At 41.0% G+C, this 19,836-nt stretch overlaps 1 protein-coding gene across 1 annotated transcript; it reads left to right on the forward strand.

Annotated features, from left to right (window-relative positions):
• The first annotated feature begins 13,179 nt into the window (after positions 1 to 13,179).
• NDUFAF4 (NADH:ubiquinone oxidoreductase complex assembly factor 4) lies at positions 13,180 to 19,063 on the forward strand. The gene is made up of 3 exons (XM_007169676.2): positions 13,180 to 13,426; positions 13,962 to 14,065; positions 17,282 to 19,063. The coding sequence occupies exons 1-3, from the start codon at positions 13,291 to 13,293 to the stop codon at positions 17,567 to 17,569; spliced, it is 528 nt and encodes a 175-aa protein (XP_007169738.1). The 5' UTR covers positions 13,180 to 13,290; the 3' UTR covers positions 17,570 to 19,063.
• The last annotated feature ends 773 nt before the right edge of the window (positions 19,064 to 19,836 follow it).

A 19,836-nucleotide genomic window follows, 5' to 3' on the forward strand; every position in this document is an offset into this window, starting at 1 on the left:
TTTATATTTCCAAAGAACTAGTTGGTTTTGTTTTCTATGTAATTAAATTCTGCTTTATCTTCAGTCTTTAAACAATTTTTTGGATTTACTTTTAGTCTTTTTTGTGTGTGTTTTGACTTCAATGTTTAATTCAAATTCATTGAATCTTAGAACTTTCTAGTGTTCTAACAAATGTATTGAATAGAAACACACACACATTTTCTTCCAGTATGGCTGTGACTGCATCCCAAAGGTTTCGATAACTATTTCTTTTTTTTTTTTAACATCTTTATTGGAGTAAAATTGCTTTACAATGGTGTGTTACTTTCTGCTGTATGACAAAGTGAATCAGCTATATGTGAACATATATATTCCCATTACCCCTCCCTCTTGTGTCTCCCTTCCACCCTCCCTATTGCACCCCTCTAGGTGGTCACAAAGCGCCGAGCTGATCTCCCTGTGCTGTGCAGCTGATTCTCACTAGCTATCTATTTTACATTTGGTAGTGTATATATGTCCATGGCACTGTCTCACTTCGTCCAGCTTACCCCTCCCCCTCCCCATGTCCTCAAGTCCATTTTCTACATCTGTGTATTTATTCCTGTCCTGCCCCTAGGTCCATCAGAACCATTTTTCTTTTTTTTTTTTTTAGATTCCACATATATGTGTTAGCTTACGGTATTTGTTTTTCTCTTTCTCACTGACTTCACTCTGTATGACAGACTCTAGATTCATCCACCTCACTAAAAATAACTCAATTTCGTTTCTTTTTATGGCTGAGTAATATTCCATTGTACATATGTGCCACATCTTCTTTATCCATTTGTCTGTCAATGGACACTTAGGTTGCTTCCATGTCCTGGCTATTGTAAATAGTGCTGCAATGAACATTGTTGTGTATGTCTCTTTTTGAATTATGGTTTTCTCAGGGTATATGCCCAGTAGTGGGATTGCTGGGACATATGGTAGTTCTATTTTTACCTTTTTAAAGAACCTCCATACTGTTCTCCATAGTGGTTGTATCAATTTATATTCCCACCAACAGTGCAAGAGGGTTCCCTTTTCTTCATACGCTCTCCAGGATTTATTGTTTGTAGATTTTTTGATGATGGCCATTCTGACCAGGGTGAGGTGTTACCTGACTGTAGTTTTGATTTGCATTTCTCTAATGATTAGAGATGTTGAGCATCCTTTCATGTGTTCTTGGCAATCTGTATATCTTCTTTGGAGAAATGTCTATTTAGGTCTTCTGCTCATTTTTGGATTGGGTTGTTTGTTTTTTTGATATTGAGCTGCATGAGTTGCTTGTATATTTTTGAGATTAAACCTTTGTTAGTTGCTTCATCTGCAAATATTTTCTCCCATACTGAGGGTTGTCTTTTTGCCTTGTTTATGGTTTCCTTTGCTGTGCAAAAGCTTTTAAGTTTCATTAGGTGCCATTTGTTTTTATTTTTATTTCCATTTCTCTAGGAGGTGGGTCAAAAAGGATCTTACTTTGATTTATGTCATAGAGTGTTCTGCCTCTGGTGTCCTCTAAGAGTTTTATAGTGTCTGGCCTTACATTTAGGTCTTTAATCCATTTTGAGTTTATTTTTGTGTATGGTGTTAGGAAGTGTTCTAATTTCTTCCTTTTACATGTAGCTGTCCAGTTTTCCCAGCACAACTTATTGAAGAGGCTGTCTTTTCTCCACTGTATAGTCTTGCCTCCTTTGTCAAAGATAAGGTGACCATATGCACGTGGGTTTATCTCGGCTTTCTGTCCTGTTCCATTGATCTATATTTCTGTTTTTGTGCCAGTACCATACTGTCTTGATTACTGTAGCTTTGTAGTATAGTCTGAAGTCAGGGAGCCTGATTCCTCCAGCTCCGTTTTTCTTTCTCAAGATTGCTTTGGCTATTCAGGGTCTTTTGTGTTTCCATGCAAATTGTGAACTTTTTTGTTCTAGTTCTCTGAAAAATGCCATTGGCAGTTTGACAGGGATTGCATTGAATCTATAGATTGCTTTGGGTAGTAGACTCATTTTCACAATGTTGATTCTTCCAATCCAAGAACATGGTATATCTCTCCATCTGTTGGTATCATCTTTAATTTCTTTCATCAGTGTCATAGTTTTCTGAATACAGGTCTTTTGCCTCCTTTGGCAGGTTTATTCCTAGGTATTTTATTCTTTTTGTTGCAATGGTAAATGGGAGTTGTTCCTTAATTTCTCTTTCAGAATTTTCATCATTAGTGTATAGGAATGCAAGAGATTTCTGTGAATTAATTTTGTATCCTGCTACTTTACCAAATTCATTGATTGGCTCTAGGAGTTTTCTGGTAGCATATTTAAGATTCTCTATGTATAGTATCATGTCATCTGCAAACAGTAAGAGTTTTAATTCTTCTTTTCAGATTTGGATTCCTTTTATTTCTTTTCCTTCTCTGATTGCTGTGGCTAAAACTTCCAAAACTATGTTTACCAATAGTGGTGAGAGAGGGCAACCTTGTCTTGTTCCTGATCGTAGAGGAAACTGTTTCAGTTTTTCACCATTGAGAATGATGTTGGCTGTGGGTTTGTCATATATGGCCTTTATTATGTTGAGGTAGGTTCCCTCTATGCCTACTTTCTGGAGAGTTTTTATCATAAATGGGTGTTGAATTTTGTCAAAAGCTTTTTCTGCATCTACTGAGATTATAATATGGTTTTTATCCTTCAGTTTGTTAATGTGGTGTGTCACATTGATTGATTTGCGCATACTGAAGAATCCTTGCCTTCCTGGGATAAACCCCACTTGATCATGGTGTATGATCTTTTTAATGTGCTGTTGGATTCTGTTTGCTAGTATTTTGTTGAGGATTTTTTTCATCTATGTTCATCAGTGATTTTGGCCTGTAGTTTTCTTTTTTGTGACATCTTTGTCTGGTTTTGGTATTGGGGTGGTGGTGGCCTCATAGAATGAGTTTGGGAGTGTTCCTCCCTCTGCTATATTCTGGAAGAGTTTGAGAAGGATAGGTGTTAGCTCTTCTCTAAATGTTTGATAGAATTCACCTGTGAAGCCATCTGCTCCTGGGCTTTTGTTTGTTGGAAGATTTTTAATCACAGTTTCAATTTCAGGGCTTGTGATTGGTCTGTTTATATTTTCTATTATATCCGGGATCAGTCTCGGAAGGTTGTGCTTTTCTAACAATTTGTCCATTTCTTTCAGGTTGTCCATTTTATTGGCATAGAGTTGCTTGTAGTAATCTCTCATGATCCTTTGTATTTCTGGAGTGTCAGTTGTTACTTCTCCTTTTTCATTTCTAATTCTGTTGACTTGAGTCATCTCCTTTTTTTCTTGATGAGTCTGGCTAATGGTTTATCAATTTTGTTTATCTTCTCAAAGAAACAGCTTTTAGTTTTATTGATCTTTGCTATTGTTCCCTTCATTTCTTTTTCATTTATTTCTGACCTGATCTTTATGATTTCTTTCCTTCTGCTAAATTTGGGGTTTTTGTTGTTGTTGTTGTTGTTCTTCCTCTAATTGCTTTAGGTGTAAGTTTAGGTTGTTTATTTGAGATTTTTCTTGATTTTTGAGGTAGGATTGTATTGCTATAAACTTCCCTCTTAGAACTGCTTTTGCTGCATCCCATAGGTTTTGGGTCGTCGTGTTTTCATTATCATTTGTTTCTAGGTATTTTTTGATTTCCTCTTTGATTTCTACACTGATCTCTTGGTTATTTAGGAGCATATTGTTTAGCCTCCATGAGTTTGTATTTTTTACAGTTTTTTCCCTGTAATTGATATCTAGTCTCATAGTGTTGTGGTCAGAAAAGAAACTTGATATGATTTCAATTTTCTTAAATTTACTGAGGCCTGATTTGTGACCCATGATATGGTCTATCCTGGAGAATGTTCCATTAGCAGTTGAGAAGAAAGTGTATTCTGTTGTTTTGGAATGGAATGTCCAAAAATATCAATTAAGTCCATCTGGTCAAATGTGTCATTTAATGCTTGTGTTTCCTTATTTATTTTCATTTTGGATGATCTGTCCATTGGTGAAAATGGGGTGTTAAAGTTCCCTATTATTATTGTGTTACTGTTGATTTCCCCTTTTTTTGGCTGTTAGCATTTGCCTTATGTATTGAGGTGCTCCTATGTTGGGTGCATAAATATTTACAATTGTTATATCTTTTTCTTGGATCAATCCCTTGATCATTATGTAGTGTCCTTCTTTGTCTCTTGTAATAGTTTTTATTTTAAAGTCCATTTTGTCTAATATGAGAATTGCTACTGCAGCTTTCTTTTGATTTCTATTTGCATGGAATATCTTTTTCCATCCCCTCACTTTCAGTCTGTTTGTGTCCCGAGGTCTGAAGTGGGTCTCTTGTAGACAGCATATGTACGGGTCTTGTTTTTGTATCTATTCAGCCAGTCTATGTCTTTTGGTTGGAGCATTTAATCCATTTACATTTAAGGTAATTATCGATATGTATGTTACTATTACCATTTTCTTAATTGTTGTGGGTCTGTTTTTGTAGGTCTTTTCCTTCTCTTGTGTTTCTTGCCTAGAGAAGTTCCTTTAGCATTTGTTGTAAAGCTGGTTTAGTGGTGCTGAATTCTCTTAACTTTTGCTTGTCTGTAAATGTTTTAATTTCTCCATCACATCTGAATGAGATCCTTCCTGGGTAGAGTAACCTTGGTTGCAGGTTTTTCCCTTTCATCACTTTAAATATGTCCTGCCACTCCCTTTTGGCTTGCAGAGTTTCTGCTGAAAGATCGGCTGTTAACCTTATGGGGATTCCCTTGTATGTTATTTGTTACTTTTCCCCCGCTGCTTTTAGTATTTTTTCTTTGTATTTAATTTTTGATAGTTTGATTAATATGTGTCTTGGCGTGTTTCTCCTTGGTTTTATTTTGTATGAGACTCTCTGTGCTTCCTGGGCTTGATTGACTATTTCCTTTCCCATGTTAGGGAAGTTTTCAACTATAATCCCTTCAAATATTTTTTCAGACCCTTTCTTTTTCTCTTCTTCTTCTGGGACCCCTATAATTCGAATGTTGTTGCTTTAATGTTGTTCCAGAGTTCTCTGAGACTGTCCTCAATTGTTTTCATTCTTTTTTCTTTATTCTGCTCTGTGGCAGTTATTTCCACTATTTTATCTTCCAGATCACTTATCCGTTCTTCTGCCTCAGTTATTCTGCTATTGATTCCTTCTAGTGAATTTTTAATTTCATTTATTGTGTTGTTCATCATTGTTTGTTTGCTCTTTAGTTCTTCTAGCTTCTTGTTAAACATTTCTTGTATTTCCTCCATTCTATTTCCAAGATTCTGGGTCATGTTTAGTATCATTACTCTGAATTCATTTTCAGGTAGCCTGCCTATTTCCTCTTCATCTGTTTGGTCTGGTGGGTTTTTACCTTGCTCCTTCATCTGCTGCATATTTCTCTGTCTTCTCATTTTGTTTAACTTACTGTGTTTGGGGTCTCCTTTTCACAGGCTGCAGGTTCATAGTTCCTGTTGTTTTTGGTGTCTGCCCCCAGTGGGTGAGGTTGGTTCAGTGGCTTGTATAGGCTTCCTGGTGGAGGGGACTGGTGCCTGTGTTCTGGTAGGTGGGCTTGGATCTTGTCCTTCTGGTGGGCACGGCCGCATACAGTCATGCGTTTTGGGGTGTCTGTGAACTTAGTATGACTTTAGGCAGCCCCTCTGCTAATGGGTGGAGTTTTGTTCCTGTCTTGCTAGTTGTTTGGCATGGGGCATCCAGCACTGGAACTTGCTGGCTGTTTGGTGGAAGTGGTTCTTAGTGTTGAGATGGAGATCTCTGGGAGAGCTCTCACCAATTGATATTACATGGGACAAGGAGGTCTCTGGTCATCCAATGTCCTGGACCTGGCTCTCCCACCTCAGAGGCTCAGGTCTGATACCCAGCCGGAGCACCAAGACCCTGCCAGCTACATGGTTCCGAAAAAAAGGAAGGAAAAAAAAAGGGGAAAAAAGCCCCAGAAACAGAGAGAACCCCAAACCAAATGGCAAAAGCAAAAAAAAAATTTTTTTTAATTAAAAATATATTAAAAAGTAATTAAGGGCTTCCCTGGTGGTACAGTGGTTGAGAGTCTGCCTGCTGATGCAGGGGACATGGGTTCGAACCCTGGTCTGGGAAGATCCCACATGCCGCGGAGCAACTGGGCCCGTGAGCCACAGCTACTGAGCCTGCGCGTCTGGAGCCTGTGCTCTGCAACGAGAGGCCGTGACAGTGAGAGGCCCGCGCACCGCGATGAAGAGTGGCCCCCACTCGCCGCAACTGGAGAAAGCCCTCGCACAGAAACGAAGACCCAACACAGCCAAAAATTAAAAAAAAAAAAAAAAAGTAATTAAAAAAAAAAGAGAGCAACCAAACCAATAAACAAATCCTCCAATGATAGCAAGCACTAAAAACTAAGCTAAGATATACATAAAAACCAGAAACAAATCAGATGCAGAAAGCAAACCACAAGTCTACTGTTGCTCCCAAAGTCCACCACCTCAGTTTTGGGAACATTCATTGTCTATTCAGGTATTCTACAAATGCGGCATTCATCAAGTTGATTGTGGGGATTTAATCCGCTGCTCCTGAGGCTGCATGGAGAAATTTCCCTTTCTCTTCTTTGTTCACACAGTTCCTGGGGTTCAGCTTTGGTTTTGACCCCGCCTTTGCATGTAGGCCACCCTCAGGCATCTGTTCCCTGCCCAGACAGGAGGGGGTTAAAGCAGCAGCTGATTAGCGCTCTCTTGCTCACTCAGGCCAGGGAGAGGGAGGGGTATGGTAGTCATAACTGGAATGCAGGGGGAGCCTGCGGTGGCAGAGGCTGACATGACATTGCAAAAGCATGAGGCATGCCGTGTGTTCTCCGGGGAAGTTGTCCCTGGATCGCGGGACCCTGGCAGTGGCGGGCTGCACAGGTTCCCAGGGTGGGGGGCATGGATAGTGACCTGTGCTTGCACACAGGATTCTTGGTGGCAGCGGTGGCAGCGTTAGTGTTTCATGCCCGTCTCTGTGGTCCAAGCTAATAGCTGCAACTCACGCCTGTCTCTGGAGCTCACTTAGGTGGTGCTCTGCCTTTTGTGGGCACACGGAATAGGAAGCCCCTCTCCTCACACACCCTGAAACAATGGTCTCTTGCCTCTTAGGCAGGTCCAGACTTTTTCCCGGACTCCCTTCCGGCTAGCTGTGGCTCACTAGCCCCCTTCAGGCTGTGTTCACGCAGCCAACCCCAGTCCTCTCCCTGGGATCTGAACTCCAAAGCCTGAGCCTGAGCTCCCATACCCCATCCACCCTGCTGGGTGAGCAGACAAGTGTCTCAGGTTGGTGAGTGCTGGTCAGCACCAATCCTCTGTGCGGGAATCTCTCCGCTTTTCCCTCTGCACCGTTGTTGCTGCACTCTCATCTGTGACTCTGAAGCCTCCCTTCCCCCGCCACCCCCCGTCTCCACCAATTAAGGGGCTTCCTCGTGTGTGGAAACTTTTCCTCCTTCACAGCTCCCTCCCGGAGGTGCAGGTCCTGTCCCTATTCTTCTGTCTCTGTTTTTTCTTTTTTCTTTTGCCCTACCCAGGTACGTGTGGATTTTCTTGCCTCTTGGGAAGTCTGAGGTCTTCTGCCAGCATTCAGTAGGTGTTCTGTAGGAGCTGTTCCACATGTAGATGTATTTTTGATGTATTTATGGGAAGGAAGGTGATCTCCATGTCTTACTCCTCCGCCATCTTGAAGGTCTCATTGATAACTCCTTCTTTTAACGTTTTTCATTTCTAAAGAGTTTGTACAAGGAGAACAACAGGAGGAACAGCTGCTCTCCCTCTCTGTCCCACATTTCAGGCAGCTATTTCCTTCCAGTCTGAGTCCAGAGAACTGATAAAGTCTCCCACAAATGGCTTGCATTCCCCAAGAATACCTGCCTTTTAAAAGTGGATACAGCAGAGAAGAGGAGAAAAACCTTAACGTAAAGATAGGAGTGGATGGGTGATTTTGAAATTCTAAGCTGAGAGGGAAGTAATGGAGTGGGAAGAAGAGAAAGGTGGTAGACCTCTGGTGTCTGTAAGACACCATAATTAGGAAAAGTAGTCATGCTGCTTTATATACAAGGACGATACATACTCTTGCTCACTGAGGCTTCTCAGACACAGGTGTTCCAGAAAGGTGAGAACTTGGGACCCAAGAAGAATTGCTTCTCTGTGCAGTGTACAGAACTGGCAAAGCAGTGGCAAATTTGCTAGTGAGCTACCATGGCTCTTAGGCAAACTCCGACAGAAAGAATACAACTGCCCGAGCGAAATGGTTTTATTCTTTCAACAATTAGTTTGTTTCGTTGGAATATAAACACTGTAGAGCTGAACAAAAAAACACTAGACATTCTCTCCATCGTTCTATTTTTGAATTTTACTAATTTGATCATAGACACACTCGTAGATACTGATGTTCTGAAGATGGTTACTGTGCTGGGCAGAACGTGGTCCCCCAAAGACGTCCCTCTCTTAATCCCCAGAACCTGCAAAAGGTACTTTGCAGATGTGATTAAATTAAGGATTTTGAAACAGGAGATCATCCTGGATTATCCACGTTAGGGCCAATGTAATCACAAGAGTATTTTATAAGGGGAAAAGGGAGACAGGAGAGTCACGGTCAGAGAAGGAGATACGACAGTGAAATGATTCATTTGCTGGCTGCCAAATGCTATAAGTGTCTGGAAGCCAAAAAAGACAAGGAAAAGAATTCTCCTTTGGAGCCTCCAAGATGAAGACAACTCTGCTGACACCTTGATTTTAGCCTCCTAAAACCCATTTCCAGTTTTCCAACTTCTGACCTCCAGAACTGTAACATTACAGTTTGTTTTGTTTTAAGGCACTATTTGGTGGTAATTTGTTACTAGCGATAGGAAACTAATATAACGACAAAAGTTATGAGTGCAGTAGCCACAGAGCAGGCATCTGGGTATAACTGCTGGTTGATAATTCTAATCTGTGAAACCTAGTGTTTCTCAGTATGAATACTGGATCTGCCCAAGCCTAGTTTGTTTTGGTTTTTGGTTTTGGTTTTTTTCTGAAATATTCTAGGTTTCACAAACCGACAACACTATCTCACTATGCATCACTATGGAACTGGTTAAGCTTGGGAATCTGGTAAATGACCTCAGCTGGACTCACAAATTCCTTGGCCCCTGGAGCTGGAGTGCAGGGCCTGGAGAAGTTCCATCTGAACCTGGATACCTCTGCCGATATGAGTCATTCCTCCACAAATCTGCTGTGCTGCTCACTAGTAGCTGGGGTTTGGTCAATGAAACCTCTGGGGACTGTCCTGAGCATCTTGAGTCACCTGTCACTTAGGTTTAGTGACTGCAATCCTTTGGAGAACACAGAATGCCTTTGAATTATGTTCAAAGGAAGGAGTTCACATAGGTAAAAGTCTAGGCAGAGAGAAAAAGATTGAGGGTGAAGGAGGGACTGGCAAGGGACTCTTTCTGCTGCCAATACAGGCAAAGGCAGGTGGCATTTTGTGCCTCTGAGCTAATGATTCCCACCCAATTTCCAACCTTAATGAGCTCAGCAATGCCACCACATGTGCAGAGCATGCTTATCAGAGAATAAAAATTGAATTTGGAATACCTATTTTTTAAAATTAAATTCTTTTTTTTTAAAGAGTAGATTGTGGGAACCTTGGATCTATAGCTGTCAGAAGCACAGGTGACAACTTGGGCTTGAGATTGGCCTCTGAAGTGAGGGGCAGTCTTTTTTTTTTAATTTTTTAAAAAAATTTTTTTTTGGCTGTGTTGGGTCTTCGTTTCTGTGCGAGGGCTTTCTCTAGTTGCGGCAAGCGGGGGCCACTCTTCATCGCGGTGCGCGGGCCTCTCACTGTCGCGGCCTCTCTTGTTGCGGAGCACAGGCTCCAGACGCGCAGGCTCAGTATTGTGGCTCACGGGCCCAGTTCCTCCGTGGCATGTGGGATCCTCCCAGACCAGGGCGCGAACTCGTGTGCCCCGCATTGGCAGGCAGACTCTCAACCACTGCGCCACCAGGGAAGCCCTAAAATTAAATTCTTAAAGAACCCGAATCTTACTTTACTTTCAGGTATTTAGTTTTTTTACTCACCTATAGACCAGGGCTTCAGAATATCTAGTCCTTTTTCAAACTTCCCTCTGTTCCTCTGGAAAATGGAAAGCAATGCAAATATTGAACATCATATTCTGAGCTAGGCACTGTATTAGACACTTTATATTTTTAAATGGTGTGAAACTTATGAGATAATTACTATCATTCCCATTTTCAGATGAAGAAGTGAGCATTACCAGAGTGAGTGACTTTCACAAGGACTCACTTCTGGCAGAGGGGCTGTTGTTCAGGCAGAGAGCCTGTCTAGGGCCTAGACTCCATCCAGCTCAGGGGCCCTTCTCGTCTTTGGGTTCACTTAATATTTATCTGACATTTGTTTAGTAGCTACTATGTACCAGGCACTGTTCAATGAGATGCAGACAGCAGTGAACAAAACAGACAATAATTCCTGTCCTCATAGAATTTCCATTCTATTGTGTTGGCAAGGCCCTGGGTTTTTTCATTGGTACCCTAGGATCTTCAGCAGTACATACCCATCACACACCATACAGAGAGATGCTTAATTCTGAGCGTCATCCTAGTTACACTTTCCTTGGGGACCTGACTTCAACCCTAAAGTAAACACAGGGAGAGTTCTGAGTTCAGACTTCATGTTAATTTGCATATTTGACAAGAGGAACTGGAATTACGCATTTGTGATTCAGGTTTTATTTCCTGATGATTCCCAAGGGGTGACAGCCAATTGTGCATTTCTGGTGACGTACCCCTGCCTTCTGTTCTGCTCTTTGAGGGCTTGAACAGGTCAGGATTAGGCAAAGCAGCTGGCCCAGGCTGGATGATCCTTTATATATTGACTCCAAACTCTACTTAAATGTGGGAATTCAAGGCATTCTTTCATGTGGTAATTCCCATAGCCCCCTACACTTCCTGTAACTTCTGTCTCACATTACTTTTTCATGCTGCCAGAAGTATAGTGGAATTTCTATGAAAATGAGTTTTTCACTTTTAAAATATTTTAACAGGCAGTGAATGGAATTGCTACCATAAATGCTCATGGATACATGAGGCAAACGAAAATGTATTGGTATTCATAGAAATATGAATACCTGTGCTATAAAGCACTTAGTTATAGGCATGCTTGTCTCAAAGATGGAAATCTTGGAGCAGACTGCCACCTTCAGGACAACTTTCCAACTAACGCTACCAGAGAACACTAGTTTTAGCTTCTCATGATAATCAATGGTGGAAGCTATGTTCCTTATAAAACTTTTGCTATTATTATTATATGTAATAATTACCTTATTTTTCTTTAAATAAAACGGCCCCTTTCTTTACTTCAAGATTCTTTTTAAAAATTATTACCTCAATTCAATTGTCTTTACATCAATTATTTCATTGCTTTCAACTTTGAGGGAGGAGATAGATGGGCCCCCGGGGGCAAACGGTTTGAGTTCGTTCCTGTGGACTGATACCCTGAGACAAGAATAACAGGACAATTGAGAGAGGAGGCTGGGCCCTGCCCAGGTAGAACATGAGACCACATATTCCTCATTCTCAAAGTCAGGAGATCTCCCCGACTACACATGCATAGAAAGGCTCCTTGGAGGTCAGAAGGGGAGTGATGCCAGGTGATGTTGTCTATCCATATGCCTCTTAGGTAGAATCCATCTTGGCTAAGAGATGTGTGTGCACACATGGGAAGATCCTGAGATATACCAAATACGGACTTTGAACAAGGCAAATCAAAATGATTGGTCAAAGGAAACCCGGAACAAATGCCCCATAAAAGTGATTCAAACTGCCACGAGGGTGCGACTCTCTCTGAGCCCACCCGTGTGTCTATCCACATGTACTGTACTCTTTTTTTTTCTCCTAATAAATACTTTACTTGTTTCACTACTTTCCGTCTTTGTGGGAATTCTTTTTCTGCAAAGCTGTAGGGCCAGGGCTTTGTCACTGACCACTGGTCTAGTGGCTGGGATTCGGTGCTCTCACCGCCAGGACCAGACCTCAATCACTGGCCGGGAACTGAAACCCTGCTTCAAGCCGCTGCAGGCCGAGGCCACCTTCATTTCACTAAGGAGAGCTGAGAACACTAAAAACAGATCTTGCAGCCACAGTCTGAAAAATACTGTAAACTCTGGAAACTCTGCTACTTCCTAGTGGGTTCTTTGATTATGGATTAATGACAATATTTCTAAAGAATCTTAAATAAAAGCAGCAACACAGTAATCCATTCAGAAACAGGAGGAGGAAGAGGGAGAGAGGGAAAAAGGGAGGGAAAGAGGGAGACAGAAAGAGAAAGAAAATATGTACAGCACTCGCTTTTTTTGTTTGTTTTTTCCCTACTGTCTGTTCCTTTCATTAAGTTAAAGGAGGTCTCCCTGGCTTAAAAAGAATGAGGAAGGCAGAACAAAGGAGAAATAGGCTAGGGAATGACGCGGTGACTCAGCACTTAATAGTATGGAGATGTAACACAAATTAGTATCAAAAATACACAAGAGAAGGGAAAGGTCAGCATAACGGAAATCGATACAATTAGATCAAATGGGTTATGAGAGAGGGATGTAAAAGATTATGGAAAAAGAGAACACGGCTCAGATTCAAACTCATCAGGCAAGGGGACAGGAAAATAAGGGACATTTAAATAAAAGAGTGAGAGAACAAATATTCATCGAGAATGATTAAACTTTCATTATTTCCTTTCACAAAAGCAGGAAAGGTCCATTTTTAGAACCTTCCTTTACCCTGGTGCCATTAGTTCCATTTTTACTGGCTTCCTCTTTGGTTGCACTGACCTGTGAAAGGACTTCAAGGTCAATTTGCTTAGACTTTCTCAGCCCGCAACTTTCGAATCACGTGGGAAGCTTGAACCAACGCCGGGCCTCACTTGGGAGGAATTAAATCAGAAAATCTGGGGTGAGGCCCGGCACGAAACTGCTTTAAAACTTCCCGCCTGACTCCACCAGTCTCCGGAGAGGAGCGCCATCGTGTGTCCGAACCTTAAGTCCCGCCCCATCTCGCCGGAAGCGGCCACAGGTGGGAGCACATCCAGGCCCCGGAGGCAGGCGCGCTCCCTTTGAGATACTCTGGGTAGAGACGCTGCGTGCGCCCTCCCGACCGCTGGGGGGCGAACGGCGCGCAATCAGCGTCCGTTTTCCGGCGCGCGGCCAGGGCGACCCCAGACATGCGCATGCTCCGGTGCGTCCCGGAGGTCGCCCGCGCCGGTGTTTAACGGCGTGTGGTGTGAATTTAAGGGCATCATGTTATGAAGAGATGGGGGCTGCGGTGATTCGCGCAATCAGGAATTTCAACCTAGAGAACCGGGCAGAACGGGAAATCAGCAGGATGAAGCCCTCCGCCGCTCCCAGGCATCCCTCCACCAAGAACCTCCTCCGAGAGCAGATGAGCAGTAAGTGTGGGCCAGGGCGCGTGGGGCCTCGCGATGCGGGCTGCCTGTGCGGGCTGGGCTGTTCCACGCCGGTGGACCTCGGTCCAGTGGTGGGGGTGACCGGGGTCGGCTGCAGTCACTCGGGTCAGCCGAACGCGGGAAGGGGGAGCCACCAGGCCGGTGACATTGAGACAGTCCCCTTGCGCTCGCGGTGGAGGCGGCGGCTCCGCCTACTTCGTAGTCCTGGCGGTGTTAGCTTGTGCCCCCGCTGTCCCCGCCCTCGCCGGCTTTTGTCTTTAATGCTCAGTGACTTGATGCAGGGAATCAAAATCAGAAGGGATCGTGTGCAAGAGAACTCTCTAGATGTCTTCACAGAATGATAGACACCGAGCTTGAGCGAGCATTTTGAGTTACACTTAAAACATGTTCTGTAGTGTTCGAGTGATTGTTGATTAAGCAAAAAATTAAAAGTGACTGTCTTGTGTTAAGTGTTTAGGATCTTAGAGGAAATTTTCTTTGGCTTTAAATATTGTGACATTCTTTTTCCTTTCCTTAGGCCATCCAGAAATTAAGGGAGAAATTGCTAGAAAAGATGACAAACTGCTGTCATTACTAAAAGATGTGTATGTCGATTCCAAAGATCCCGTGTCTTTTGTGCAGGTAATGTGTGTTTTAATTAAGTAAATACATAATTTAACCCTTTGGGGCTCCAGGAGAATGACCAAGAGAAGTGTAAATAGTAAAAAAGAGTGAGCGCTCTGCAAGTGTAAAAATGTCAGTGTGCTTGTGACCAGAATGCAGAGCATTGGCAAAGTTGAAGCACAGCAGTCTAAGCCAGACACATATGCCTCCGTTCATTGGATATTTTCCGAAATTCTAAAAGACTTGTGAAAGTAGTGATTGTGTGCAACTCGGTGAATTATTTGGTATTATTTCAGAATTTGTAGGATTTGGTAAGGTATTCTAGTGGTTGTCATTGGAATGACCAAGGGAGGGCTTTAATACTATTTTCTCATACTTCAGTGGATTGAGGTATGTTTTAATCTCAGAGATTCCTTTAGTGTTGTGTTGTTGGTGCTTGTTTTTTTTTTTATTTTGTTTTTTAAGAATATTATTAAGATAGAATACGTAAAGATAGGGAGATCACAGAATACACTGGGAATGGGAACGTGTATGTAAGTGCCAGGCACAAGTGCTTTGCATACAGAGAACAAAACATCTCTAGTCCTTGCTTTCACGGTGCTTATAGTGTTGTGAGGGACACAGGCATTAAACAGATGAGCAACCATAGGTACATAATTACTAATAACTCTCTGAAGGAGAAATATAGGCACTGTGAGCATATCAGAGGGACCTTTTTGAGACTGAAGGATCAGGGATGGTTTCTGAGGAAGTGACATTCAAACTCAGGCCTGAAGGATGGGTGGGAGTTAACCAGATGAGTTTGTGGGGCAGGAAGGTTCTAAGTAGGAGGAAGAGTTTGATTGAAGGAGAGGGAATTGCCAATGACAATTCCTATCTTTCCATTCTAAAATTCTCTGGTTGTCTCTCTCTGTAGATAGGCAATAGACGGTTTGCACAGATAAAGTTATTAGTATGATTTTCACTAGAGAAGAGATATAAAACTCATGTACAATAAGGTATGTAAATTGTTGCACACAGTAGCAGTTATAGGGTTCAATTATCACCATATACTCATAAGAAATGTATGTATGGGGTTGATGTTCATGTTCTTTATGTTATTTTTAGGCAGGAGTTAGATAATATTTCTAAGTATTGTTTCTCTCACATGTACTTACTCATTCGAAAATTGGCTCTTGGGGAGCAAAAAACATTTAACACTTCTTATGTATAAAACACAGAAATGTAGTTATAATACATAGGAGATATACAGTGGTATTAAAATTTCTTGGGAGGGTATTAGGAAAAGTCTGAAAAGACTCACGCAGAGTGATAATGAAGAAAAGGTTGAAGTGCCTATTTATGTTCTATGTCCCTTTTTTTCTTTTGGGCAGTTCATAATTTTCTTAATGATTTGTGATGTCTCTGGACATCAGTGGAAAGTGAAGAAGTTGTTAGGAGTATTTCAGGCCAGAGTTACAGTATGAAGGTAGGAGAGAGTGTGATGCCTTTAGAGTTCAGAACAGTTAGGAGAAAGTATGAGGAATGAATTTGGGAGAACTGAGGTGGGGTAGAGAGTAATAGGGGCCAGATCATGAAGATCCTTATTTGTCTTGCTAAGGAATTTGAGTTTTATCCTGAGGGCGGTGGGAAATCATTGAAGAGTTTCCTGTCGAACAGTGACATCAGATTTGCTTCATTCTGGGGGCAGTTTTGAGAGTGGGCTGGGAAGGAACAAAATGCATTTTATCTAGTTAGAGGAGACCAGGGTTTTGCAGTAGTTCCTGCAAGAGACGTTGGCTTGGACAAGGGTGATTTAGTGACTGGGAGAGAAGTGAACGAGTTGGAGAGTGACTTAGGTAGTATCAGCAGAATTTGGTCATTGATTGCCTGTAATGAGAGAGAGGGGGAGATGTAAGGTATCACATAAGGGAAGCTCTGGGTTTTGGAGTGGGATATGGGAGGTGGGTGGTATTAGTCACTGAGCTAGAGGGTATGGGGATAGAATCGGATTTTCAGAGGAAAAGGATAAGTTCAGTTTTAGACATGTTGATTTTGATGTGCTTATAGATTATCCAAGTAAAGATGCCATTTGTCATTTGGGAATTTGGATCTGGAAGTCAGGAGAAAGGTCGAGGTTTGAGATCAGATTCAAGAGTCATTAACACGTAGATAGTAATAATAAGGGGGTGTGTGGGATTGCTTGGGAGGAATGTGTAGAGTGAGAAGACAGCCTGGGCTAGAACTTGGTGCACACTAACATTACGGGGCATCTGAAGGGAAATAGTCCACAAAAGAAACAGAAGGAACCACTACAGAGACAGATGGAAAACTAGGAGAGGGGTGGTATGGAAACCAAAGGAAAGATAGTTGTGGGTCCATGGGAGTGGTCAGCAGTGTCAGGTGCTGTAGTGAGTTCAGATAAAGCCTGAAAAGTGTCCTCTGGATGCAGATCTAATCCTCTGGATTTGAGATCACAAGTATCTCTTTTAAACTTGAACTAAAAAGAAGGAAACTGGTCATAAAAGAAGTGTTGGTTTTGGGTTTGGTGGGTGTTTGTAAAATTTGGTGACTACAGCATTTTCATATTTTGACCAAACAGCAGTAATAGGCAGGGTGCATTTGAAAGGAAAGGTAAAGAGGGATGGTTGGTGTAGCTGATAGAGGAATGGAATACAGAGCACAAATGCAAGGGTTAAGCTTGGGTGGGACAGACAGATGGAAAGACGGGTGTTATAGGTAGTTTTATTTATATTTATTGCGGTCTTGGAGGCATTAGTTTATTTTCTCTGAAGAGGCAAAATCTCTAGCAATATTTGAATTCATTCAAGGTGTTTGGAGGCACTGAATATGAAATACAAAACTAGGAAACAGAATGGAGATTATCAAGTATGCCGTTAGAGCAGCATCAGAATCCTGCCCTTCTAAAGCAGTTTTTTATGTTTTCTAATCAGTGCATTATTGTTGTTCTTTTAATATATATGAAATAATGTGGTAAGTGGATGGTATACATTTGATTATTATTTTCTAGAACTACCTAAATTTTCTAATGATTGACTTATGGTTATGAAATGGTGATATGGCAAAAGTGCCATTGAACTATGACTCATTATAATGAGAAAATATAGTTTAGAAAATCATGGGTAGTATTTATTTGAAGAAGAATAATAAAGATTCTAGAATCATGAAAGTAGGTGTCAAATCTTTGCTCTCATCTTGAAAGCTTATTTTTTGGTTTTTGTTTCTTGATACTAGGTAAAGGATGCTGGAACACCTCAGAAGCCAAAGGAGTTCAGGTTGCCAAAAGACCATCATTCTGATATGATGAATGTTAAGAACATTCCCAAAGGCAAAATTTCCATTGTAGAGGCGCTGACACTTCTCAATAATCATAAACTTTATCCAGACACATGGACTGCTGAGAAAATAGCTGAAGAATACCATCTAGATCAGCAAGATGTAAATTCCCTTCTCAAATATTTCGTTACTTTTGAAGTCAAAATCTTACCCCCTGAAGGCAAGAAAGCAATACAATCAAAATGAAGAGAATCTTGAAATGACTTTTCCTTTATGTACTCTGCATCCCTGTACCCTGTTTATTTTCTCATTTTTAGCATATTAAATTATATAAATTACCAAATGTGTTAAGCTCCCTCCTTGTGAGAGCATGCTATTTATTGAGCTCTGCTGAATTTTCAGGATTGCTGTTAGAATTAATTTTGTTCTCTTTTAAACTTTAATTTGGTTTAGGCATATGTTCTTATGTAATATCAGCATGACTAGTCAGCACATGTATAAATTTATTATAAATAAAAGAGTTATTGTACTTTAGGCAAGTCATATCATCAGCTTTTAAATTGATCATATAACCTCTTGGGAAGTGTCCTGAATCCCTTGTTTAACATTCAAAGCTTCACCTTCCAATTTTGGTGGTTAGTTTATGTATGAAATAACTTTTTAAAAATATAAACAGGAATTGGTGTGTTTAAAATTTTAGCAGTCTCTGCTTTGACAAACAGGTAAGTTCAAAAGCTTTCAGAGAGACAGGCATAGTGGAACCTATCTGAAAAAAATAACTTTTCTCTGGACTTAGCATAGAAATACAAGAAAATTTTAAAGAGTGGATAAATCAGAGAACTATGGTAACTTGAATTTGGTGATCAGATACATATTTTTTTTCTAATTTAAATGCTGGTTGAAAGAAGAGAAAAAATAGCAAGTAGAAATATAAAGTGTGATCACTGGAAGGGACTTAGGAAATTGCTGCTTCATCCATTTAACAAACCTCTGAGCACAGTGTGTGCCAGTACTAGGGTCTTAAGTGAGATTGTGTAACTTGAGCTCTGTCATATCACTACCTGTGGGATTTCTGGGTCGATTGTGTAACCTCTTTGAGATTGAATTTCCTCTATAAAAAGTATAGTGCTGCCTTATTAAATCAAAGGGTTACTGTGAAGATACATAAGATAACAAAGGACTACAAAGGACTGAACAAATTCGACTTATTTTTTTCCAACTGAGAAGAGCAGCCTGGGGACGTTTCATGACCTAGCTAAGATTATTCTGTAGTTTATGACATAGCCAGGCCCAGAATTTAGGTTTTCAAAGTCTTAGTGGTATGTTTTTTTCAAAAAATATATCTCAAAAGTGTAGAAGGTGTGAGTTGTGGGAATCTTCAGAGAATGTGGTAAGAAAAATTCCTGGTTATCAGTGTCTTTCTGAGGGAAGACAGGCATTCCCTACTTTCCAGGGATTTCCCTGGAAATGGTATGGAAGTTGCTGAGGAATTCAGCATGATGATGGAATGAGGCATTTGTAATGCTGAGAAGAGAAAAACTGACTGAGATGGGGAAGTTTTAAGCTGTATTCAAATGCAGTTTCATTATGTGAATAAACTATACCTACCTTATATTTGGTTCAAAACTAGTTCTTTTAAGAAAAAAAGAATTCTTAATATAAAAATGTATTTTAAGGCTCCGATAACTCAATTATCAAAACTTTTCTTTTACCAAATAAAGGTCAATACTTGTACTTGAATCACTAATACTGCTATTTCTGAGCCATCTTCCCTATTCAAATCTACACTGTGGTTAGGCGGCTGTAAATATAGCTGTTGTTATGTGGTGTCACATGATAAAAAAAAATACTTCCCATATCATTCATTGGCCTATTACTGCTTTTTATTACAGGTAGGAGCGTGCTGGGTAATAGTGGTGTCACAGAAGGCATGGAGTTGAGATTCAGAAAAATCTAGATGTAGATCTCAGTGTCCCTCTAGCCATATGATGTTAGAAATGTCCTCAACTGTAGAACACGTAATAATTGCTAACATCTTAAAAGCAGTTACTGTACTAGGCATTGAACAAGTAAATTTATTAACTTGCTTAATAGTTACCACAGGCATGAGGATAAGTACTGTTAACCATATTTTACAGGGAAAATTGAAGCATAGAGATGTAAAGTAACTTTTAAAAGATTACCTAGCAAACGTTGGAACCTGGATTTAAACCCTCGTAGGTTATTTTCAAAACCCTGTGCTCCTAACTACTACACTGTGTTTTCTGTCTGTGGGATTATAAGAATCAAGTGAGGAGGGACCTTCAAGATGGCAGAGGAGTAAGACGTGGAGATCACCTTCCTCCCCACAGATACATCAAAAATACATCTACACGTGGAACAACTCCTACAGAACACCCACTGAACGCTGGCAGAAGACCTCAGACTTCCCAAAAGGCAAGAAAATCCCCACGTACCTGGGTAGGGCAAAAAAAAAAAAGAAAAAACAGACCAAAGAATAGGAATGGGACCTG

Source organism: Balaenoptera acutorostrata, chromosome 14, assembly GCF_949987535.1.
Source record: "Balaenoptera acutorostrata chromosome 14, mBalAcu1.1, whole genome shotgun sequence".
NCBI classification, from domain to species: Eukaryota; Metazoa; Chordata; class Mammalia; order Artiodactyla; family Balaenopteridae; genus Balaenoptera; species Balaenoptera acutorostrata.